This window comes from Rhea americana, unplaced genomic scaffold (genome assembly GCF_003343005.1).
Source record: "Rhea americana isolate MKP2758 unplaced genomic scaffold, rheAme1 scaffold_60, whole genome shotgun sequence".
Taxonomy (NCBI): domain Eukaryota; kingdom Metazoa; phylum Chordata; class Aves; order Rheiformes; family Rheidae; genus Rhea; species Rhea americana.
The window spans coordinates 1,712,710-1,739,725 of NW_028186757.1; the positions used below are offsets into that span (position 1 = coordinate 1,712,710).

Here is a 27,016-nt window from a genome sequence, read left to right on the forward strand (position 1 = left end):
AATAATAAATAAAATGTGTTCTGTCTTTGTATTTTTGACAGTCAAATTTTCTTAAATTTTCATATATTTTATTATTTTGCCATAGAAACCTTTTTTTTATTATTTTTTTATTTTTTTAAATATACTTCATGGCAGGGGTGGAAATGGCTCTTTATCCATGCAGAATACATAGAAATCAGTTTCCAGCTGTTGACAGGTAGCAATTTTGGAACGGAAAATGATAGAGTTTAATGAAATATACTACTGTCATGTCATCGTTCTAACCCTATAACAGTAGTTATAAGAACAGGGCTCATGTATGCCAAAATAACATACACTGTAGTAATTGGTCCAGAAATATAACTATTCTCATCTTTACTGGAATAACAATAAAGCTGCATGAGTCATGTCTAAAGATGACATATATTCTTTGATGTACTTCCCACAGATTTTAATTGCCTGTCTCTAGTTCACTAAACAACTATTTAGGGCAAGTGTTGAAGAATACTAGGTCCATTTGAAATGAAATAAGTTTTCAAGTAGGCAGAATAGAAGTATACAAATTGGATTTTTCTGTGGAAAGCTTGACAGGACAGAAATAAAGAACTTTTCATCCTGAAGTATATTGTCAAGAAGCTCTGACATGGTAGGTACCTATTTCTATATTAAAATGTTTTTTAAGCACCGTACAGCACATTGCTCTGAAGTCAAAACTCCCTATTCTTCTTTATTAAAACAAAATATGCAAGAATTCAAATAGTTGAGACTTCTCAGAATCAAAAGTATAACAAGACATGGTGAAACTCCAGTACTGAAATCTGGTATGCTGAGATGAAAATGGAATCAAGATTAGAAGATGAAAAGCTAGAAATGTATATGTACAAGTAAAATTGTATTTTTTTGTAATAAGATATAGTAAAAAATTGCATAAACGGGATTGGGGTGAAAGTAGCACAAGCAATTAACGAAGAATTTATAAAACCAAGATAAATAAGGACTGTTATGAAATCCAATAGATAAGTTCCTTGAAAATGCTATGATTTATTTTCCCTGTATAAAAAAGTCAATAATACAGGCAAATAAATTATAGTTATTTTACTGCTTTACCAAATGTTATAATTAAGTTTTGTTCATGTATTTTTCTGCCATTTGAAGTTTTCAAATATTTTTTTCCCCATAAAGAATAATTTTGTCACTGATCCTATGGCTTCTTCTCTTGAGCACCACTACTTTTCATCATGTCCTCCTATTCTGCATTCCACCAATTTCTTTTTCTGTGGAGTTTTTCAGATGTGTTAATTGCTTTGGTGCCAGTTTATTGAGACTACTGTTGAGGGAAATCTGATCTGCCTTTGTTTAGCTGAGCTGCCTTTGCAACTTCCCAGTGCAGCGTTAATATGGGGAACAAGGACAAGAGGTTTGAATCACAATTATCTTCCCAATATCATTAGCAAACCATCTGAGCAGCCTATTGACTCCTTTGTGACTCATGCAGGCACTGTATTTTTGCTTTACTTGAGAGGTAGAATACAACTCTACTGCCTGCCTGTCCGTAAAATGAGTTCAGGGAATGTAAAATTCTAGCGTAATTGTGAATGGGAATATTGATTTGGAAGTGTTATGTACTGATTTCACACTCACTAACCCAGATATCAGTGTCTGTGTTAGGTGTCAGGCATTGAGTAAAGTGTTTCTTAAGGTTTGATAGGGCAATGGTACTTGCAAATGCATTTGGTTAGACACCTTTAAAGAAAAATAAATACAAGGGGCTAAACTCACACCTCATACCAATTATGTTACCTGGAGCAACTTTGAACTATTTTATTATTTTTTTCATCAACATTTGAGTCAAGTAAAATAGAAGCACTAGAATCTCTAAAAATAATCTCTCAAGAAAAGTATTAAAGAAGTCTTCAAAAGAAAAGTATTCCTTTATTTTGTATTCTTCATATTTCCAGTTCTCAGCTTACCAAACCTGAAATGTGTTTATATGTTCAGTTTTAAATGATGATCCTGTTCAGTTCAGTCACCAGCAGGATTACTCAAAGCCTAAAACACAGGTGTTTGTAGGTTTGACTCCTTAGTCTGCTAAAATGGAACAAAAACAATTTCAGATCTTATAAAAGGGAAGATCTCTCTTTTCAATAGACATGCGTTAAATTCAGGCTATGTTCCATGCTACCAAAATGGCAAATTGTTGCAAGTATGAAAATGCATTTTAGGTCATGTCCTCTCTGGAAAGATATCTGATGGGCATCACAACTAACCTAAGCACCTTCCTGGACAGTCATGGCAATTGTGCAGGAAAGTAGACAGTTTTCCCACAGGCGACTTAGTTTTTGCAGGTTCCTGTGAGGAGGGCAGAGCTTTGCTTCAATTTTCTGATCCTTTTATGAGATGGTATTGCTATTGGTATAGCTTTTAATTGCAGAAAGTCTCTTGTTCAGCTTTTTTGTTAGTGTTACAAGATTGTCCTTCAACTATGCTTTTTTGACAGAAGGTACTACATTTAAAACTAAGCTGTAATGATGGTTTTATGTTAAAAAAAATGATGTTTTTTCCCCCTCTCTCTTCTAATATATCTTCTTTTTGGTACTGAGAGTCATGCGAAGAGAGCTTATTTCAATATGATGATAAAGTTGATTTTGTGTTAGTTGGAGAACTGCATGACGGTATTGTGACCAGGTTAGAAGTCTGCCTGTGTGAAAGGATGATAAAGTTCTTTAAATAGGCAGGGATGAGGTGATTTCAGGTACTTATATCTGCATGCTAGTGAAAACCTCCTGTGCAATTTCTGAACAGGTTCTTTTATTCTTAATAGTGACAATGTTTGGTCCCACCCCTTACTCCTTAGGAGAGAGAAAGACAGATCTTCCTTTCTGTGTTTGAGGAAAAAGTGTTCTCCACAATCATCTTCCTCCTTTCCTGTTCTATAAAAGATCTCCCTACATACATAAATTTTTCCTCTTATATTTTGATTTGTATTTTTTCTGCGATTACACTGGTAAAACATCCTTAAGCTAAATCTATACCCTAAAGCCAAGAAAATTTCTTTATGAAGACAAGTATAGCTCTTCAATAAGACAGGCAATGTTTACAGTACTGATATTTGCTATGTACGTAATCTCTGACCATGTATTTTCATGTCCTTGGAACAATAATTCGCTTTCCTGGTTATAGTTATTTAACTATATGGTTAATACGGTTTCTGAATTGGAGCTGTAAATATACAGATCAGAATCAAGCAAATTAATCTGTTTCTGTGCTGGAGAAGATTATGTGGAACTACATCAGCTATAACTTTCTAGTTTATTTGATATTGTGTTTTGCTAGTTTATTATTACCTTAAAGGTACAAATTAAATAATAAATTGGTAAATCCCTATTAATCGCTTCCTGTCAATAATGAATATTGATGCTTTGTTTATTCGCTCATATAATACAAATAAAACCAATGCAGCCTGATTCCATTTGATATACGTACTCAAATCAGTCTAACAATGCAAAAGTATTCATGCTTGAATTGTTCCTAAAACTGCAGCCTAGTTAGGGAACAAGAACTTTACACCTTCATCTAATCTGCTTCCTCCTCTTAGTACAAGCATAGTGTACGCTGCAGAACCTTTTCTTAGCCTGCATATCTTTAAGGATTTAAGCACCTTATGAAAGATTCCTTCAAAATACTTAATGAGCTATAATTTATATTATAAAATATGTTTATGTTAGTTATTTTCTCTCCTACAGTGCAAATTAGACTATCAAGCCTGTGCCTCAGGAAAAGTGATCTCGGTGAAATGCGAAGGACGTTGCCCTTGCCCTTCTGACAAATCCACAAATGCAGGCAGAAATGATAGAAGAGGTGAGTGATGGTAATCTGTATAGATTTTTAGTAGATTGCTTCTAAAAGGAAGTAAGATTTTGTTCATAAAGGAGTACAGTCATCACAAACAGTGATTATGCTTGAATAAAACCAGTTTTATTTTATTCATAAGTTGTTTTCTTTGCAGTAGCTTTTGAAATTGTGCCTACAGTAATGTACCACTATTTTTCAAGTACATCTATTTTACTATGAGTCATTGCTGTTCTATTATTATTCTTTAATACTTCTCAAGATGCTTATAGCTGGATACAGAAAAATGTGTTCCTTGTTCCTCAGTGTTTTCAATTTAACATGCAAGAAAAAGAAGCCTGATGAAAAAAAGGAAACTTAAAAAACATCTATTGCTGCTAATTGGAGTAGCAGTTGTACTTTAATTATGGAACTGTAAGCAGAGGCTGTCATGGAAAAGTGAGTTCTTTCTTTGAGAAGTGGTTAGGAATACAATGAGTAATGTATGAGATTAGGCTCCTGGAAAATGTAGTTGCCTTACACTACTTCTTAACAAGTGGTGCTGCTAGAAGAAAAAATTTGTAGCTAAACATATTTATATTTCAGTCATCCCAGGTGAATCTGGAAGGTTGTTGTTAAGCAGAAAGGCAAGATTACTTCTTCAAGGCTCCTGAATGGGTAGATAGTCATCACAGTATGAGATTCTACACCATCTTTATAATACCAGTCAGAATTTGACAAAACCAGCATGACTGAGCTCTGCATTTTTGTATTCCTTTAAATTGAACTTAGATCTTCTTTCTCCATAGTTATGCCTATGATGACTATGCCAAAATCTTTATTTTCAGATATCCTGTATCCTCACTGAAAATTCACCAGAATTAGTTATTAGTTTCTGAAGTTTTTCTTTTTTTTCCTATAGCAGCCCTCTAAAGACAAAAGAAACTAGCACTTACATTCTTGTCTTATGTTAAATATTTTATTGTGCTAATCTATTAAATTTTAAGCACTATTCCATAGTTATTGTGCAAGAAAATCCTTATCATTTCTGTTATAAACTGCAGTAGCTGCCAAAACTATTTTTTCTTCTAGATTAAGAAATAAATTAGGTAATTTTGAACAATGAAATCAGTCATTATGAACATCGGGCTGTGAGCAGGCATATAGGCCAATTAAAAAATTGCTCTGAAAAATTTTTAAGACATTAATTTACAATTTCATGTAGCAGCTGTAATGATAGCTTGAAAAAAAAAACTGTCATCTACTTACATTACTAGCCCAAATGGAAAACGCTGTGAAAGAGCTAGCCTTACATATCTGATGCAGCTTTTGATAAATGCCTTTGACAGAGTACAGCACCAGTGCAGTTACTGGTAACAATACTGTATCTGCAGCATGGATGTGGGGGTGTTTGCTTAACGATAAGCATGAAGGGAAATTAAGAGAATCAGCTGAGAAGCATCTCTGTGAACAGTGGGTGTATTATTCTCTAGTGTTTATTTTTTAATGTGGCATCACCCTCAGTTTTTACCAAAATAAATCAAAATTAGCAATTTCTGTCCTGGAAGCTGTTTCACCTGATACAGCTTTTTTCATCCTAGTGTATATTATTTGAAGCACAGACTATTTCTAATAGTCTAATATGTAAACACTGACAACAATCTATAGATAAATTTTATTGGCTTCAACAAAATGGAATTGCTTTTAATTAATACTCCTAGGAATTAACTGTTCCTAAAGATTTATACTGCAAAGTGATCAAGATTGCTTGTGCTTAGTTATGTAAAAGAGAAAGAAAAAAGAGCCTATATGAGCATGGGAATTAACACTAATCCTGTCCTGGCGGATTGTCAGAACAAGCAAAATACAGGTTTTTTTTGAGCTGCTGCATTTTACTGAAATGTTGAAATTGGAATGTCATTTCTTTGCAAGGCCAAAGGAGAGGAGGTTTGAGAAATATAAGTGATCTGAGTATCATTACTGAAATTTCAGCCATTTTGGAACAGAATACCAGCTTTATTATAACTTATGTGTGAGAACCCAATCATTTTCTTTTAAATTGAATTCTATTATATGTTTTAATCTGTACATGCATGTGTGAATTACTTACAAATTTGACATAGCCGAAGAGGTATAGAGCAAGATTTTGGTGATAACTTGAGGGATGCTTTCTTAAAATACATATCCTACCCAAAGCAACTTTTAATTTGTTCAGATTGACAGGTTCCATCAATTCTTTTTTTAGTGTATCTAAGGAGCAAGGTACGTCTGTGAACTTTCCCCAAATAGCTTTAGTGTATAACTCCACACTCCTTTGGGAAGGAAAATTGAACCATTATTCAGAAAAACAATTTGCTTATCTGAATGTGTTTGAACCTCATCATAGGAAACTCTTGGTTGGAAAGGAGCTCTGAGGAGTAACTAATCCTTCTCTCTGCTCAATGCATGAGACAAGTGGGCATTGCAAAATACTTTGTCCTGCAGATATTTTTTCTAAGTTCTATAACAGAACATACTTAAAACTTGAGTTCCTTGAAATGTGATGCTCCTGGTGAGTGCCTAGGGTGGAGTGGGCATGCTAGATTTCTTTGGAATGTACTGAACAAAAGTATGTGCTCTGGAGGGTGTGTGTGGTGTTTGCTTCTGGAGACGTCAGTACACATGGACAGTAAAGTTCTCCAAAATTAGAGTAAATGTAACCCCTCCAGACACATACTAAAATAGCTGAGAATGATTTGCTACTTAGCTGAAGATAATATCCTAAATGCTCAATAATGTCTAAATATTAGATATATGATCTTATTGTTGATACATGGAGCATGGATCAGGTGTAGTGTCACAAAAATGAGTCAGATGCACCTGATTAATTTATTTTGTAGTTGCACTAGGTAAAATATGTTCAGTGAAAATGTTAAATTTGGAGAAACTAGCTAAAATTCTGTATCTCATAATCTATTCCAATTAGAGGAGAAAATGATGATGGAGTGGAATGATTTTTTTATGCAGTTATACTCATTTTTTAAGGATGTACAAAGTCCTGCTGTCTTTATTACCTCCACAAACTTCACCTTCTTTGAGATTTGGGAAGTCGGACAGCCTGTCCTCCCATTCATCCACACCTGCCCAGAAAGCAGCCACTAGACCACTCTCTTTTGGGTAAGAAGTGTACTTAGCTGTCTAAATGGATATTCAGCAGACCTACTACTTGCAGTGCAGTTTAGTCCGTTTTGCAACTGTCATGGGCAAGACAAAGTAAATGACAACCCACAGAGGCTTTAGATGCTTGGGTTTATTTAAGAGCTGAGGAGACTGGAGCTTTTGCCCTGCTTAATTTCATCTCAGACAGACACTCACTTGCAGGAGCCCAGTGCTATGATAAGTCTCAGCTTCGCTTTTGAGCAGAGACATTGCTGGAAGCCCAAGCAAAAAGACGTTTCAATTCCTGCTGTGCTGCTGCTCATTTAGCAGTCTCAGACATTAGTGGTCAAGGCCCTTGGCATCTCTTTGTTCTCCAGCATCTCCCACCACTTCCAGGGATCTTTCTTCCATCTAAGATCTTCATCTTCATCTAGGGAGACTCCTTTTTCTTTGCAGAACCCTCTTCTTCTTTCCAGAATGCATCTTTCGGGCCCCTAGCTCCCTGTTTCCCACATCCCCATCAATGTGCTGAAGCACAACACATGATCAGTCTCCTAACTGGGAGTTGTGTCTCATGTCACTTTATTAAATGGAGGATTCAGGACGTGCCACTACTGCTGAGTCCAGGTGTTACAAAAATTTACAACAGCCCATACTAGCTGCAGGTAGCAGGCTTATGCTTGAGTTAGTTCAGTTTCAGCTATTCACCCACAGAACCACACACAGTTATTGGCTGCCTGTCAGTGTTCACAATTTGAAGTATTTTTTTACCTACCACAATAACACATTATTTGAAGTTTCAGTGACATTTATTCAGTAATGTACAATTCACCCACCTGCATTCTTTCGCTAATATACACTGTATTACAAAGCTTTTGGCAGTTGACTAGTTTGACTTCACTTAAATCGTGTTTCCATTCAAACAAATTAAGATTAAAATATGAACAGTAAAATTTCTTCACAAAAATTAAATGAGTTAATAATGGACTAGTAGAGGTGAAGGAAATAATACTGTTCTGTCAGAATCTTTTCTCGTCTTAGTAACAGATTTTCATGTTATTTAGTAATCTGTTTCTTTCAAAAAAGTACTTTTTTCTAGAATCAAAATATTATTTTACTACTGAGTTTTTTTTTGTTTCACAGTTTTTACTAATTTAAACACATTCTGTTTCTTCAACCACATCTTTTCTGAGTGAATATTAAGTACCATAGTAAACCCCTAGTTGGTTTCTTTTTGGTTTCCATGTCCAATACAGAATTGTGTTTGCATTCTGAAGTCTATGAATAGACCTGCAAACAGACAAATTTGTGTAACATAAATACATATTGCTAACATCACATTCCTTAAAGAAAATAAAAATTCAAATTTTAGAGTTCGATTGAAGGAACTGGGGAGAAGAATTTTGATAAGTTCATTAAAATGACTTTGCTATAGGGATTTTATTATCCTGTTAGAAAAAAACTACTATACTCATATTCTCATTAGTGTGCTCATTTTCAATCTTTTACAATCCATTTTCTGAACAATTGGAAATGACATATTGACTTGAAACTTGTTGTGTTTTATATTTTTTGAGTATATATTCAAGCAATATTCAGGGGATAATACATGCTGCATTGCGACTTGTATTGTATGTGATGTAGTTCAAATTTGTTGTGAAACAGTTCAGTTAATAAAGATATGCTTAGCAATGTGTTTTTAACAAAACACGCTAGATGTATAATGGATAGCTCATTTTTTTTCTCCTCTCTTTTATTCAACATGTATGAAAAAGGAAGCCAAAAAAAATGCTAAAAATTGTAGAAACCATACCTGTCTACTTTGCTGATTGTTCATCTTTGTTCAGTGACTTTGGCACTTCCAATTATAATGGAATTACTCTGATAATGTGTCTGACCCACTATACAGTCTTATGCCATATTAACCGCTCCCATCAATTGTAGTCTCCTGTCATTTCCTACAAATCTTATACGAGTAGTTGATTATATACAGATGGAAAAATAATCCTGAATGTCGCTTTAGGATCTCCTAGAGGGAATACAATATATTAGTAAGCTTAATTAAGATCCCGGTAGGTATGAATACTTGACTACCTGCCTCACCAAGTTAGAATTTCATTTTCAAAGTTCATGGCTCACTAAGCCATATTCAATTCGAAGGAAGATAAGAGAAAAGGGGAAAAAAATCAATCTATTTCATAATTACTAAGAAATTTATTTTGGCATCAAATTGACTGAAAAAACCCAGAAGTCTTCACTTTGTATATATGATATTTAGACCAAGCATAAATAAAATATTATTTTATTTATTTATTTATTTATTTATTTATTTAGCAAAATATACTTCTTTGTTTGTATCCTGGAGGATCTACTAAGCCAGCTTTATTAAAAAGTTTTGTTAATTTAGAAAGGGAAATGAATGATTACAGCAAAATTCTTGGAATTTTTAATAACCAAAAAAATATTTTTTCAAGACATTACAAATAAAAAGGCGGGCAAGTGGAAGTCATTTTGTACTTTTGCTTAATAGTCATGGTACAGATCAAGACCCATGTTGTTTGTTTTTTGTTCATAAAGAAATAAGAAACTAATCTGTGGAACAGAAATGTTAGAAATAGATAAACAATTTTAACTGTATTTACTTCTTATCTATACTTTAAGGTAATGTATGTGAAGTATATATTTATGCTTGCAAATGGTATGAAACTTACGTTAACTGACTAAATGAGCAGTTCTGTCTTGGTTTGTACCAAAACTGGTTGAGTCAGGATATGACAGTGATCAGCCAGGATTTGGATTTGTCCATACTCTCCTCCCTCGATCTGAAATTTACTTTGTTTCTAGTGAGAATATTCGCTTGGATTTCTTTTTTATTTGTAATGTAATTATATTACTAGTTTAGCAGTTTTGTAACTAGAAAAAGTGACATTGAAATGTAATGTTACTGGGTTGGCAAATACTTCTTAAGAAAATAGAGGCTGGTGGACCAAGGAATACTAAACATCCCCCCAACACGCACTGAAAATAAAACTGGAGGTCCCAGATAACAGCCTTCTCTGCAGTCAACTAAAACATGAAAGATACCTCAAAAGTTTCAGAATTATGCAGAGGTGGGAATATGTCAGTCTTTGAAAGAAAATTATTCCATATCCAATAAAAATTAGACAGACAGTATTCATTCTGATTGATTTAGAGAGGCTATCACAGTCATTGCATCAGTAAGATTTCATTACTGGGATAGATATTTCCTTTTGTTTCTCTTTTACTTTTTACATAGGTTATTAGAGGTCTATCAACTAAATAAAAATATATTGTATGAAATACTAATAACAATGAAAATTTTCAGGAGGTTGGATTTTGTTACTGGATTTTTTTTTTCCCTCTCCTGGGCTGAATACCTGGAGTATGCTTATTTTTTTTATCATGAAAAATTTGGAAAATTTGGCAATTCAGATGGCAAAATCCCAGTATGCCCCTCTGAATAAATAAGCTCTGTGAAGATGTACATGACATTTCTGCATTTACAGGAAGATCATCACTACATATGTTTTGAATGGCAGAGCACCAGATGAGCATGTAGCTGATAACTCTCAACTATGGACAAATACCTTTCAAAAGTACTTGAGAAAAAAATAGTCTATTGTCAGTTGGTTTGAATTTAATCTCTTGGAATTTGCGCAAACATTATAAAAGTTTAATTACTGTTAAATCCAAAAAGCTTGAAAACTAGGGATCTAGACAAAGTAGCTATGTTCTATGCTCCTTCTGAGCTACCTTAGCACTCTGATAAATGTGTGTCATGAAATGTTCAGGATTCTAATCTCCAAAACCGTCCAGGTCACACTGGCTGATCACAGCCACAGCCTCCTCCTGGCTTATGTTTTTGGATTTATTTTTCATGGGAACAAGGTTAGGATTCTGCTCCAGTATAGAGCCATGATGAAGCTAGTACGTGCTCTCATACCCAAAAGCTCAAAATCAATTGGAGGTCCTGCAGTTCAGGTATAGTTTATGGAAAAAAATATAGCATGGTAAAAATATGAAATACCAATTTTCATTAGCTACTGAAATAGAATAATTTGCTCTCAATTTTATTTGAATGAATTGCTAATAAATCTTTTAGTAAGAGGTCACTTGATATTTTCATTAGAAGAGCAAAGACTTACATTCATGAAAGAAAAAGGTTCTTTTTTTAATCTGATCATCTAGGGAGGACGGTATAGGAAAATCTAGGAAGCTGCTATAAATGTCATGCTCTTTGAGTCTAAACTTTTGCCAGAGGGAAATAAAAGGACAATGTTGCACAGTGAAAACATTTTCAGCTAGCGTATTTGAAAGACTTTAATCACAGAACACAACCACCTTCCCATCTGCTTCCTATTTCATGCTGAATACTGCTGAATTGTTAATAGTTATTTTATCATATGTGTACCAGTAGCACCTTACTACTTTTAAATCAGTTAAATAGCAAAACACATGAAAGCCAGAGATGTGGACAAATAACAGTAGGATTAGAGACACTGGATTCTGTCGCATTGTGTGTGGATCAATGCTTGGAAAAAAAAAAGATTCCTTTTTAAACAAATAACAAAACAGTACTCCTCAAAATCCTCTTACAATTTTATTTGTATAGCAGCATCCTCTTAATACATGTGCTCTTCCTATCATATGGGTATAGATGCCAAAAAAGAGTTTTTGTATTCTGTTTGCGTTCAAAGAGAAAGCAATGGTTACCAGACTTCGCAGATATAGAGGTGTATGACCAAAAATAATATCTGCATTAACCCCTTAATCTCTACTTTGTATTATTATCTTTCGAGGACAGAGAGTGCAGCTTGTTAATTCTCTTTTTCCATGCTGTAAGATTAATTCCAGAATAACTATAGAATAAAATATGTATCCAAAAAGATATACACAAGACCAATCAGGCCTGATAATATCAGTGATTAGTTATGGATGAACCAGGAGAAGCCTTTTATATGAGACAATGAGCAAAATTCCTATCTAAAAATGAAGATGTTTATACTGTGCGGTCAAGGGTAAAATTTAACTTTCAAACTTGAAATAAGAAAAAAAAAAACCTTCTAAAAAGGCTGCTGTCATGGTACGGTGCTGTTTCCGGCTTATTTACAAATATGTTAGTATGTCCTAATAAGATTTCACAAAATGTGGTTTCATAGAATCTAATTTTATGCTGTCATGATTGTTACAGAAAATAAGTGACTTGTTTATAAAAGGAAGTGCAAAAAGAAGCATGCTGTTTTTCATCATGGATAAACTACTCTTCTCACAGGTAGTAATTTCTCAAAAGAGTAGGCACAGTAAAGGAAGGAGGTGTTCTCAGAAGAAGCAGTTTGATTCTAGGCAGCAGAAACATGTTGTGTGTGTTATGTAATGCATTAGGTAATAGTCAGCTTTCTACTCCATTTTTTTTCCTTAACTGCATATTTGTAACTCAATAAAATTATTTTTTGCATAATTGCTAGTGCAATTTTGTAGAATGCAACATTAAATTAAAAAAAATGTATTTTGTTATATGGCTGTTTTTCATCAGCAGAAATCTTGCTGATGTTCCCAAAATGCTCTTTAAATTAATCCTGAAATGCAAGTGCACAGCTATCAGTGGAAGCACTCAAGAACACAAATTTGTCCCATCCATTTTGGCAAATACTATTTGAGAGAGAGGTCCCTTTGTGGGCTGACCACAAATATCACATCTGGGCTATTACTTCTGCTCTTGCTTGCCTTTACTACAAACCGATGTGAATTTTGCTATTGATTTAAATGTAAATAGGCTCAGACTCAGTTTCCTGGTTAGAGGAAAAGATATTATCCATAGGTAACTTATCTTATTCTATTAATATTTCTGAAGACTTTTGTAATTTTTAAAGAAACCATAGAAGTTAAATGCATTATTATACATTCATTCTGGCTCTTTAGTGGACATTGACATAGTAAGAAATGATTATTTTGCTTTTTTTTATTCTATAAAACATATTATTTGACTTTAAATCTCAAAACAATTCATCTTAGAGCTATATTTTCCCAGGCTTGCAAACTAATATGCTATTTTTAACTTGCTTAATTCATTGTCATTCATTTACAGTAATGATAACTTTATATATATATATATGTATATATGTATCAAAGCTATTCAAAGGTAAAATGAAAATTGATGCATTGTAGATTTTCATGGTTTGATATTAGGTCAGGTCTTTTTTTCTCCCTCAGTTGTATATATACCTTATAACCCATATACCCATATATAATATATACCTTATAACCCATTTTTAGCTGATTGTTCTGTATTAGAAAATGCTATTGTTTAATTAAAATTTTATTGCTTTACTTTCTTTATAAATGTTGCTTTTTTTTCTTTTAAGAGTAATAATTATGGAATAATTATTAGGAATTCATTTGTATCTAGAAATGATTTCCATATCTTTGATATGACAGGGAATTTACTAGTGCAATAATACTTTATTACTGAATCTATAAAATAATGCTATTTTGTTTTCATTCCTGTGCTTATATAATTGCATAAACTTCATGGAGCCATTCTTATTGTTTATATCTTCAGTGTTAAGATAAATTTTTCGTGTAAGTCTTTTGTAGATTCTTAAGTAGAATGAAAATACATACTATTTCTTTATGTTTAGAGCAAGATATTTATTTTAGCTTCTATGCTCTTTGGGTGTCACTGAGGCAGCTGTCAGCAAATCCTCCTTTTATAATTTAAACTCCAAGACTTCTTAGAAAGAGGTTTCTCCATTCCCAGTCTTTGAAGTAATCTCGTGTAGTATAAAGTAACAGAGATTGCATTTGGAATGAGAAGGTATATCTGATCTGTATGTCCACAGTCTTGTAGACTGCTTATCACCTAGCCTGGAGCGTGGCCAGAGCATGCCACATCTAGGTTTCCTTCCCCTGGAATGCAGGGAAGGTTTTCAGTTGAGGGGTGTAGGGTGCATGCTAGGTCTTGTCCACGCATGACGCGGTAAAACAACACCTGAGCTTAGCAGCTAAGAAGTTCCAAGGACCCCACAGTTTAGCCAGATTGCTGAGATATAATATATCATGCACCCCTCTTTTCCATACACATTTCTACATGAGAAATACCAAAGACCTGTGGCTATGTTTGAAAGAGTGGGGTGATATAACTGTGTGACTTATTCATAGGCTGTAGAGATGACACGAATGACTTCATCCTTCACTTATTGCTTCAGATGCGTTAATTTCTTCTGTCATTTCATACTCCACTTTTGGTAATGAAGAGGACTTTAGACCATGCAAGAACACGGAAGAGAAGATCAAGGGTGTTTTTATTTTGTTTTAAACACCTTTATTATTCAAAAAAACCCCCCACAATTAGAATTGGTCGTTTATTACTAAATGACCTTTTGGCTGAAAAGAAATTCTTGTGTTTGCTTTCTATTCTTGTAGGAATTAAGAAGAAATATGTTTTACAGAAAAGACATGATCACAAATGCAAGTAAGACAATGAGGCAGCAACATTCTAGTAAAAAGTATGCTATGTATTGGAATCAGCATGGAGCTGATCTATGTAAGATGGCCCATATTGCTCAGTGATAATGTTTTTTTTCATTTCTCTGAAATGTAGTCGTAATGGCAGAACAAATTAAAATTTCATTGAACTTAAGTGTTAGAAGAAAGAAATGAGGGGCTGAGGGAAAGCTGTCCATTCTATAATAATATGGTTAAATGTTATCTTTATATGGATCATCTTGTGGTTTTGTACCAGTAGAGCTACCACTCTATGTGTGTGCTGCTGCAAGTGTAAGAAAAGAGATAAGTCTGATGAAAGAAGATAATTAATGCTGTTTAATTTTGTGTTTGGTAATGATTAGTTTTAACCTAGGTAAGTAAGCAATTCATAAAGCAATTTCAGTAATGGGGTCCTCAAAACATCCAAACTACTATGAAATTTAGCCTGTGTAGCACAACAAACTCTATTAAACTATTTCAGATAGCCAAAGAGCATACTTTATTTAGGATGTGATCTATATATTCTTTTGCTCTACTAAAGAGTATTTATGGATTATGAAGCTGGAGGCTTCAGTATGGTTCAGACTATTAGAACATTGGATTCAATTGGTTGGATTCAATTACAATGACTATAATTGCCTTAATTATGTAAATGAAGGGGCCTTGGCAGTCTTCTGACACATTAAAGGTTTTATTAGTGTGTCATAGTAGTTATGCAGAGAACAAATAACCAAAGAGATGCAGATCATATGCTGAGTAACTGCATCAGCATTGTCTTTCTGTTCATGCAACATTTTAAATAAGCTAACAAAATACTGCCATGTTTGTCTCAATTACTGAGATGATTCTCACATTTTTTACTCACATCATATTTATACCATCAGTATACAATTAAATTAAAATGTGGTTCATAACTCATCAGTGAGAAATAATTGCTAAAAAATAGCTTCTTTGTCAGATAATTATTTTTAACCAGGCTATTTACCCTTTCTTTCTTTCTTCCACCTATTTTTGGAAGGTAAAACTTCTAGTGGCAATTGTGTAGCTTGCTGCCAAGCTATTTTGTGCTGTGATCACATTAGGGCTTATTAGATGGTGAGGCTATATGAGATCCTCAAGAAATTTGGGAAGGTACCGATGGTTCGGTAATGTTCTGCAGGAGTGTCAGATCAGTGAGTTTCACTGAATTGCCTTTAAGTAAGGTGTAAGCCCTCTGCTGCTTAATGAACATGCAATATTCTGTTTGTGACCAATTCTTAAAACAGTAATTAAATCTCAAGTAGCTTTATTTCCTGTTTACTCTAAAATTCCCCAACTTTCAGCTGTGCTATGCTCACTGTTAAGTAGCTGCAATATCCCATTTCAGAAGCGACTGCATTAATAGCTGGTAAAATTTTAATATTTTCTTTTTAAAGCCCTTTAAAAGCCAGGGATTAAAAAGTATATGTCTTTGGCTGCTATTGTTAATGTTTCTATAGCTACTACACTGGAATTGACAGAAATAAAATGTGCTAATTATAGAGTTAATGTCCTGGTGATATGCTGTCTGTTTCTGAATTGCTTTTAGTTACTCCTGTTTTTAGGAAGCATGTTGGATCTCAAGGAAAAATTGAAACATTTCGTTTTTTGAAGCATCCTTCTGTGATTGAAATTAATTCCTATTTAAGCTAACTTTAAGCAAATATGCTGAAATTTATTTTGCAAGAAAGGACTTTTGCTTGCTATCAGCATGTCATTGTTTGGTTATCCAACTTTCTCTTTCCTCCATAAATTAAAATGTATCAATTCTTCCATATAAAGTATAAGTTGTTGCTAAAAAGATGTCACTTTTATATACCTCCTTTGAAGATACAGAGAGGAGAGCAATATTGATTTACTGCATAAATTGCTTTTTTACTAAAAATATTGCAAATCAACTGATTAAAAATTATTATTTTATTATTAAAAAAAAAAAACAAGATGCCAAAAAACAATTTGGGCTTTGTATCAGGGAACATGCAGAAGTGAAACTGTGTGTAACCTCTCTCCCTCAAGTCCTTTGTCTGAACCTTTGCTGTGTAATAGAGCAGTTAGTGGGAAAGATGGCAGAGTTACCAGTAAGCTTTATTCTGATAAATTTCGAGTGAGTTGGACTATGAATATACCCTTGGTTTTTGATAGTAATGTTTGCTTAGGGAAAAATGTCTGCAAGACTATGTCACATATCATAATTAAAAGCTTTTGTATTTGTTTGTTCTTGAAAAAAGATAAGCACGCATACTTTGTCAAAATATGTCATGTTTTTTTTGGATGTTTATTCCAAAACTTCATCAATTAAATGCTAGACTTGAACATACAATCATATATTTTGCTTTATTATTGAGAAAATAGTCAACTGCAGATTTGAAAAAGCAAAAGGCAATTTGAGAATTAATAGTTCTAGTCACAAATGGCATTTAAGAAGGGCAAGAGTTTAAGTATCTTAGAAATATCTTTTTTTTTTTTTTTTGAAATTTTATTTATTCTAAGCCTAATCTCTCGTGGAAACTTATTTGGCTTTGAGAATAGATCTTCATCATATGCTTCCAAAAATAACAGCCTTGTTTTTAATGCATAATTGTCATTTTCAATTTTCTCCAAATCCCTGCAGCTTTGACTCTTCATATATATTACTGTAGTGGTAATCAAACTTTCAGTAAGAAAAAATGAACAAATATATTGTAGTATCAGCATGATCTAAATCTATATCATGTGACAAATTTTTATACCTCTACTACTTTCACTACTATGAAGGTAGAATTTTTTTTGAAAATAAGAAAAAATTTTAGTATACTCATATATTAATAAAATGATTAGATAGATATTCTGTGGCTCACTTCTCCTCATTAGCCAGCTGTACTGCTTTGAATCTGCTTCATGAAATACAATATTGATTTTTTTTTAATATCTTAATATTATATCCCAGATGCAGGCTATTTGACATGTCAGAAATTCACTAAATAAAACATTAAAGTCTTTATGGAAAGTCTTTATGGAAAAGTAAAAACCCGACTTCTTCCCTGAAGGCACCAAGGTCTATGAAATTATCTGTGGCATCTATTTTAACTGTTGTTCCTGCTGATACTGCAAGATCAAGTGCTATAGCTACTTTGCATACAAGCATCAGCAGTTGCTCGGTTGTATCAAATTGTAAGTTTTGGCTTGTTAGCATGGTGGCACCTTTATAACAGTCTGCATGCTAAATGAAAAGCATTCACCTTTAACGTATAACTACCTCCTAAAATCAGGTGGCTTTGAAAACCAGGTTTGTATTAATGCTGTATTTTGTTTTTTATAGAAAAAATAAATCTTATGTTTATCATTTACTTGAGCGCCAGATAAGTCAGAAGAAATCCTTGATTGATATATGTTGAATAATAATTCTTGTCGAAACCATTTGCATTATTTATCCTGCTTATGCTGCAGAGGTTCGTTATAAACTCCTGAGATTCTTAATAGCAGGAGAATGTGAAATACTTAAAAAGAGAGAAATGTAAACCCAGCTTTTGGGGAAACAAGTCATTAAAAATGTTTTTGTGCAGTTTTGCCTTTTCAGAAGGATTATCGCCTTATCTGAATTTAGGTGTAGATCAAAGTTTTAAGCATGTTTATAATCCAGCTTACTATGCCTCATAGGAATCTTTTTTTTTTTTTTCCCCAGATTTTCTTTTAAGTCAATGTTTGATGAAGTTGATCACCTCCTATAGTATTTCTTCACACAGAATTTAAGAGGATTATAAGATATGCCAGAGGTCACTAATATTCTGTATTGTTTTGTTACCTTATTTCTAAAAGTTTTACTTCAGAAGCAAAAGGACAAAAACAGGATATAGTTTTAACAAAGTGAAGGCTGAACTGGCTAAAAGGAGAGCTGCTGTAGTTCAGAGGAAAAGAAATAACAATTACTCTTTCTACTCTTTTGTTCTGGAAGAGAAAAGCCATGGAAAAACATAAAAGAGGTTACAGAGATGTGGTGCAGGGATATCTTGTTGGTAGCATTTTATCTGGTAAACTCCAGAAAAACCAAGATGCTTACTGTCTTATCACCCGTCAAATAAGGTAGTGACAAAATGAGAATTGTAGTTGTTCTGTTGCACCCTGTTTGAATCTAGCCAAGGGAAAACACAAAGGTTAATACAAGTGTGCTAAAGTTAGCTGGGATGTTTCTGACAGTTGAACTGGTTTTTGGATCAGAGAAAGCAAATGGCTGCAGGTTTGAATCATTTGACTTCCTTGAATTCAGAAAAAGCTGTCCTCTAGCTCTCGATCCTACCTAGAGGTAGTACAGTAATTTTTTTCTGAGTGAGTCAAAAGCTGAAAGTAGCCAACAGTATAAACACAAAAATTTATTATCCTTTGACATTCCCATCCTACTCTCTGTGTCATGGCAAGACCAAAAAAATCCAGGCAGTTCTCAGAGATCTAAATCTGTGACAGTTTATTATTTAGAAGAAGAAAGCCGGAAACCAGGTTAGTTGTTCACAAGATTATTGTGTACCTGAGTTTATTTCTTCACTTCTCTAGCCTTTCATGCTTTAGGTATGTTGGGAGATTCCATTTTGCTGATGCAAGCATTGATTTAATATGTCAATAATTGACCAGGTAGTTATTTAATTATTAGTGAGAACTGTCACTAAATATAGGGATTAGCAGTCTGGACCTGTTGCAACAAGCACCTCCACAGTTTTCTTTGTGAACAGTGTAAATCTTGTCATGTAAGCCACAGTGATCACTGTTACCTTTTCAGTGAAACTGTAAGGATGATCTTAAATTGTAGGTTGTTCTTTGATGTAAGGGATGCTATGGGATTGCTTTGGGGTTGTTCCATTTAAAAAGGTTCTCAATATTGGCAGCAAGTTAGCAGTCAATATTTCATAAATATAGCAAAGAAAAAATAGACATCTTTCTAGCAGAAGTATATTCCTTTCCTAATGATAACCCAGTTTTCTCATGTGGAAGAATTATAGATTACTTCTTTCCTTATCTTTTTCCTTTTTTTTAGGCTACTTTCTATTATTTTTGCTCATATAATGTAACAGTTCATTCTGCAAGTCATCCCAATGAAAAGTGTGAGGTATTCCTCTGTGTAAGTTAGTGTAATAGAGTTAGGTTTATTGATAACTGTTAAGTTAGTCAGTTATCTTGAATGTATTTGTAGTGATATTTCCACATAAAAGATTTATAATGAATGATACCCAATCTCATGAAGATCAAAAGTAAATTTGTCTCAATATTTTTAAAATATAAGCTATTTCTAAATGTCTCCAGAATACTGAGAGAAGTTTAAAATCAGTTGTGTTTTGTAACAGACTTTCCTCTGCCCATGGGGTCAGGTCTATGATTTTTTGTGTTCCTCTCCTCAAAACCATTTGGAACATCTCATACAGAAACACATTGGAAAAATGAGTGGAAAACTGCATAGTATGAAAGGGGCAAAGAGACATGAACACTCTTGTTTCCAAAAGTAACCTGTGCAGCCAATATGGAGAATCTGAACTGGGAGCCAGGGAATGAGACATTAAACTATAAGTATTTGTGTTAAAATGTTTGAAATTATTAGTAAAAATGCTTTTGTTACTATAGTTTCATCAAACTATATAGCCATATTGATTCCACAGAAGTAAAACAAGAAGTCCACATTATAATTAGCTAACCAAAAATGTTTCACTAACACAATAGAGTCAGAAACCTATGAAAAAGAAAAAACTTTTACAAAATAATGTGAGAATTATATAATTTATATCGACTTAATGAATACTAGACTTGGTTCATTGTGTTATGTGTGCAAATGTACATATTGCCAAAAGACAGAAAAAATACATTCACAAATTAAGGTACAAATTGAGGAGTGTGTGGCTTAGCATATAACATAATAATAGCATATAACATAAAGTGTAATAATAGCATATAACATAAAGTGTAATAATATAATTTATTGGATAAAATATGTTTATTACAAAAATTGCTTGCCGTCTTTAAAATGGTGGTATTTTTTCATATATTTACAGGAAGCTCAATACAGTTTATAGATTTACAATGCTTATATATTTGTATATTAGCTTAAGCCAGAGTTCCTGACTTTGAGATGTGAAAAAATACATTGTTTTCTTACATGCCTGCACAGTGCAATCATACTTCGTATTCCTCATACATAAAATAAAAATCTATTAAGAAGGCATTTGCAAAAAGTTTAATGGACTTGGGATGCATTTTTTAAGCACTACCCAGATAACCAATAGATATGTGGAGATAATTGCACTATATATTCATTGGGCCTGAGGCATCCTAGACACTTGGAACATACTAAGACTTGAGTTTAATACTGATCTAGGACATCTGGACATGAGGTGGCCTGTTCAGAGCCTATTCAGAGCTGCTGCTCTAGCTCTGATATTGTTGAACTTCCAGAAATCCTATGAAAATCCTCTTTTATTCTCAGGCAGAGTTTTGGGATAGATAAGAAAACGAGCCTGGGAAATTGCAAGTGTGGTAACCCTTCTCTTACATAGTTCAACAGTTTTTTTTCCAGTATGTCATGTGGAGATGGAATGCATTCTGTAACACAAAATAAAAAAAAATAAAAATTTAAAACTCTTTATCAAACAAAATAAGTGCTCATAAACATTCTTCTGAATGAAGTTCCTTTTGTAGTGGAAACCAAATATTAACTATAAAAATAAAAAGAGCACATCTACCTAATGCGTTCTTGGTGGTATCTGAAAGAGAATATACTGAGATTAAGCTTTTGAAGGAATTAACATAAATAAATATTCTAGTTAAGAAAAATGAGAATCCATACTGTGGAGTTTAATGTCTTTACTTTTGAGAATAGTGATTTCAATGATATCTTACTTTCTTCAATCAGACTTTCAGTGTTAAATTGCAAAAATTTTTATTTTGAATATGCCTAATTCATGGAATATCAGATTATCCAGATGTGAAAGTTTTCTTACAGACTTTTTTCTTTGCTTATTCCTACAATATAAGGTAAAATGTGTAGACATGAACTAAAAAATTACATGTCCCTACATTTGTTTTTTTCCATAGTGATTACATAAGTGTTTTGTTTATTAGTGAAAAATGTTAGTTAAAATTCTACATTAGGTTTACAATTTATACTGTATACATAATAGAATTTTGGATATAGTTACCTCCACTATATCTTTCATGTAGCCTTTTAATTAATTTGACAAAGGAGTGGAGGAAGAAAAGCATACAATATATTTATGAAGGCACAGTTCCAAAACAGTAATTTGAATGTTCTCTTGTTACAGGTTTCTTATTTGTTTGTTTTTTTTCAGTTTAACCCTTTAGTATAATGGAAGCACTCAAGTTTTCTGTTTGGACCTAGGTTCTAAATTGTTGGTGTTACAAGGATCTTTGAAATTTAGGGAAAACACTATATTTGCTTAAGTCCCTCCAGCATCCATTTTCTCCTATATAAAATCTAATGAATTAGATAAAAATGCTGATGATGATCTAGATGTTTAGATAAAAGGGCTGTGCATTTTAAGTCAGTTAAAAAACAATAAGTTCTATTTTTAACATTCTTCTAAAAAAGATTGTATACCATTTTGCTCCAGAAAACAGTTCAGTCAGGGACAGTATGATAATTGTAACAGCTGTTCCGATATAGAATTATATGCAAAATGACAAGTATTTCATTGCATATTTGAAGAGCAGAATGCTTAAATAGGGCAGCTGCATTTTTGTTGTACAGAAAAGGTACAAAAATTGTGGCCTATTAGCTCTTGACAATGCAAAATGTGAGAGATTGTGGAAAGGAATAGCTTAGAAGGGACAGAAAGAACAGAGAAAATCTGAAAGAATGTGATTCATTAATTATGCCTTCAGCTTGGGAGTCCAATTCCATGCCCACCAGGCAGGTATTTGAGTACCTACTGTGAAAGAAGAAGGGAAAGCAACTCCCTGGTTTTTGTGTCTAGCTTCAAAGACATATTTAGTTTCCTAATTTCTGCTGAAGAGTTTAACCATCTATTTTTTGGAGTAATAAATTAGAAACATAAATAAAATCTAGGTATCGCCATACCGAGGTGATTGCCCTTAGTGAGGCTCTGGAGACTGTGTGAGTTTCTCCTCTCCAGGCCATTACCACTGCTAGACTTCTCCTCTGCAATTTCCTTCTGTTTGTCATCACTGATGAGTGACTGAATAACCAGAGGAACTGTTGACTTGATCTTCACAGATTATCAATACCTGTGTCTTTGAAAACGTCACTGTTTTTATTGTTTCCTTGTTTAATAATTCTTATTAAACTACTTATCTGCCTCTCTGATTTATTTGTACTTAAACCAATAGTGACAAGACATTCAGTATTTTAATCATTTGTTTATTTTGGTTAGCTTTTGGCTTACACTGGATATTTTATACAGCAGTGTCATACAAGGATGGGGGTATTTTTCATTTTAGTAAGCCAGCTATTAAGCAGCTATTGTACAGTGCTATGACTTGGACACAGATCCGTCATACTTACTCATATTGAAAAAAACATTACTAAGTCAATAGACATTATTTTAATCTGATTGCTAAGTTGGGATTCATATAAGAATCCATCCAGTTGTTTCCTTGCTTAATAGATTTGCCTGAAATTTGATAAAACATGTCTTGACACATCAGCAACAAAATCCACAAATGTAGCTCACCCTCCAAAGGGTTTTTCTGTAATTTGAGCAGGGGTGACCTCAAAGTACTACAGTCTTTTTTCTATTTTGATTTTTATGTTTTGTTCACCACAAAAAACTCAGTTTTTCTTATTTTCCTCTAAACAATGTACTTTCCTTCCTCTTTGCTCTGATGGCATATAACTAATTAACAACATTTCCTGAGCAATATCTTAGTTTTCTTCTGCTTTATGTGAAAGAAATTTAACTTATTGAACCCTCTTGATTAACAGATTTCAAGGAAGAAGTATATAACTTGCCAACAGGGGAAAAATATAGAGCAATCCATTTTAGAAAAAAGCATGATTTTGATGTATGGAAAAATCATTGTTTTCATAATAGTTGTTCACTATTAGTGAATGACTGAGGATGTAAAAGTCTTTTCTTAGGGGATATGTTACAATGGACTCAATTCCATACAGCGATACAGCATCTGGTGAAACAACTGCTACTGTTCAGAGTCTGCATATATACTAGGTGTGTACGTTAATAACTGCATCCTTCAGAAAATGTTCAAAAAATCCAGCATGGATAAAGTCCATTCAAAATCTTGTTGTACATTTTTCCCGTAAAACTCTGCAAGTGACTTTGACCCTGTATATCTTGACTACTGCTAAGAGCAGAAATATTAATGATCCTTGCTATGTGATTTTGATCAAATAGTTTAAATATTGATCCAGTATTCTGGTCAGAATTTAAATCATGGGAAATAAATCACTGTTGTATTCGTACAAATGGAAAAGGAGGGACGCTAGAGCAGAACATTGAACTCAGTTAACTGTAGAGATCTTAATAGTGTGTACCTTATTAGATTCTTTTTGTTTCCAGATTGTAATCACAGAAAGTGACATTTTCAGTTTAGAATACATACACAAAAGAAACAAATTTCCCATTCTCTTTTTGATAATGTAGCTTCATGAATAGTCACTGTAAGGCTCCAGTAGGGCCAGTGGAAGACTAACAGATGTCTCCAGAAGATGCCCTCTCTTAGGTCTTAGCTTCTCCTGGGAATAATGAGAATATTGTTGCAAATAGCAGCTATATACAATCTATAGCCTCAGTTTTACTAAGAATAGCCTTTTGTGATGTACAGTTTGAATATACCACTTCTTGTTTATTTTTTCTAAAAGAAAGGATTTAACTTACCAGGAGAAACTTCCGGTTTCAGAAGGAGAAACTTTAAGAAGAAACTTTCAGTTATGAAATTTAATGGAAACATATTAACTTTAATTATCATGATTCAAATAATTATTATAATTAGTTTTTAAATTTATTAGGAAACCTCAAATTAAGTAATAGGTCGTAATCTTTATTTGTTTTTTTGTTCTTGTTTCTAGTCATTTTCCTAAGCAAGTATTGACTTTTACTGGTGATCAGCCACTGGTGGCCAATCTTTGTATTACTTTGGTGCTAATTTTTACTAATCGAAAGAAATATTCTTGCTCTCAAATTTTATTTATTTCAGTATTGAATTCCTCATTAATAAGAAAAAAAAGGAAATGGTGGATTACAAGTCAACTTGTGTTGAGCTACGTTTGAATGGATACTGTATTCATTAAGAATGATAACAAGCAACTTTCTTAATTTGTTACCAGTTAAAAAAATGGACAGATAAGTTCTCTCACCTTCCCCAGCAATGTGCAGAAATCCAACCTGTTGTAGATTCTAAACAACAAAGGTGATTTGTCAAAAATATTTTCTTATAAATTTTCAAACAAAGAAGGCATTATTCTTAGTTTTTGTTAGAAATTGCTATATATATTGATCATCAAGTTCTCAAAAATTTTAGACTTGATAAACCTTCTCTTTCAACATCTCTCTCTCTTCATAGACTTGAGAAAAACAAATTGTGTTTTGCAATTCCTATTTTGTTTCAAAACTGAGACAAAACTCATCAGTGACTGAAGTTGTTGAATGAATTGAATCAGTATCAGTAAGATAGCACTGTTGCCAGAAGAGGCAATAGTTTAACTCTCTAAAAATGCCAACTCCAAGTGCTTCACACCAAGTTTGAGCATTCCGGTGATTTGATTTTCTTTCAAGTTTCAACAGCAAACCAACTGCTGGCTGATTTTAAAAGCCTGATAGTGTAGCTTTTATATTATTAAGCCTGAGTATAGCATACCATACTTGAATATTAAATGTTGTAATTTCAAGGTATTCATTTACATTTAAAAATATTTTATGTCATTATTTTCCCAAACTGATGACTTTTGTAAATAATGTGTGTCATTGTAGGAAAAGAGAGAACAGAGAGAGGAAGGAATGTGAGAGAAAGAGGGGAAAAACTGTGCATGTCTGCATGAGGATATGTTCATGCAAAGGAATATTGACAAAATGTGGATGAAAAGTATAATGTGCAATCTGTACAACGGTCTATCAAGGTCCATAGAAAGATAAAACAGACTAAATATATTCATGAGTCCAAAAATTTAAATGAAGAAAGCTCCACAGTATTCAAATTTTAGTTGTCAAATATTACTTACAGCAAAGTTTCCTGCTGATTTGATATTGTAATTCAGTAGTTACTGTATAGCAATATTTTAAAATAAAATTATTCTCTATATTCTCTCTATTCTTTCCTAAAGAACTTACTACATCCAGTCTTTCTGAAAACAATAAAAAGAATAATTTTTCCATGATTGATTTTAAATTATAACAGAGGTACTCTCTATTGTGTACAACATATTAAGTATTGTGTCACATTTATTCTTCCTCATAGTTACCAATTTTTGTTAATCCACATACAGCTTGCTTTACTGAAAATACACCATGGAAATTTTTGTGTTGCTATAAAAATTATTCAATAATAAAATGAGACCAGCAATTTTCAATATCAATAACTTGCATATTAAGAAATAATAGTAGTAAGAAATAGCTATCCAGCTCTTAAATTAGAAACATATGCTGATTATGTCCATTTGTAATACACGCAGACGAAATAACCCAATAAGAATTGAATGAAATGCTGAATTTGCTCAGGTATTCAAGCAGTGTACTCATTATAGCCTCTAAATTGCAACTGTCAAACCAGGAGGAAGGGAGAGCTTTATATGATAGGATAATGAGCTTTTTAAATACTCATTGAAGGAAAAGCTGATGTTACTGAAATCAGTGACAAAACTCCTACTAAATGGAATCAAGATTTCTGTTTTTTCAGTGAGATATGCGTTATGGAGACACTTCAACTTGGATCTGCCAGTCTGCAGATAAGTTTTCAAGGTGATGGTACATGTTATTGAATCCAGTAATTTCTGTTTGCACATGTTTGCTGTGCTTCTCCTTTACATTTCTAGGCAGGAATCTACTCTAGCCTGGAAGTCGCTGAGGTGGAAGGTCAGCACCTTCAGACGGGAGCCAGGCAGACAGGAATGCAACGTCACTGTGAGCGCAGCACTGTGATAACCCAATTATGTGGTTTTTTGAGCACAGTTGGTTCACATGTGACTGTCAGGGCCTGTATGTTTAAAAACTGCCTCAAAAGTCTAGTGGTTTAGCTGGCCTAAATAAATAATAGAATATAATCATTTCACAGGACTCTGTAACACCATGCTGATCTTAATAGTGCTCACTGCTGAAGAACTGAGAGTAAGATTTTTCCTATTCTTGTGTAATTATGAGTATTTAGGTACAACTGTGATATATTTACACACATTTCTCTATAGTTAATCTCTATAGTATAGATTTCTCTATATCATTATAGATATGTTTTCAGGAGTAGAGAATACTTTTAAGAATGCAGCCCATAAAAGAGGAGAAGCATGCATGAAATTGCAGTTTGTTGAGATAAAATACAGCACTATCTGAATAGTAACTAGAAAAAAGATTAAAAGTTGTTTAACAGGCAGCAAAAAGACTCTTCTATG

General features: G+C 33.2%; 1 protein-coding gene across 1 annotated transcript in view; it reads left to right on the forward strand.

The window, feature by feature from the left end:
* SPOCK3 (SPARC (osteonectin), cwcv and kazal like domains proteoglycan 3) overlaps positions 1–27,016 on the forward strand; it is a 167,600-nt gene that overhangs the window by 108,850 nt on the left and 31,734 nt on the right. The window contains exon 5 of the mRNA XM_085319880.1: positions 3,723–3,837. Coding sequence (XP_085176006.1) covers positions 3,723–3,837 — 115 coding nt within the window. The remainder of the gene's footprint in view (positions 1–3,722; positions 3,838–27,016) is intronic.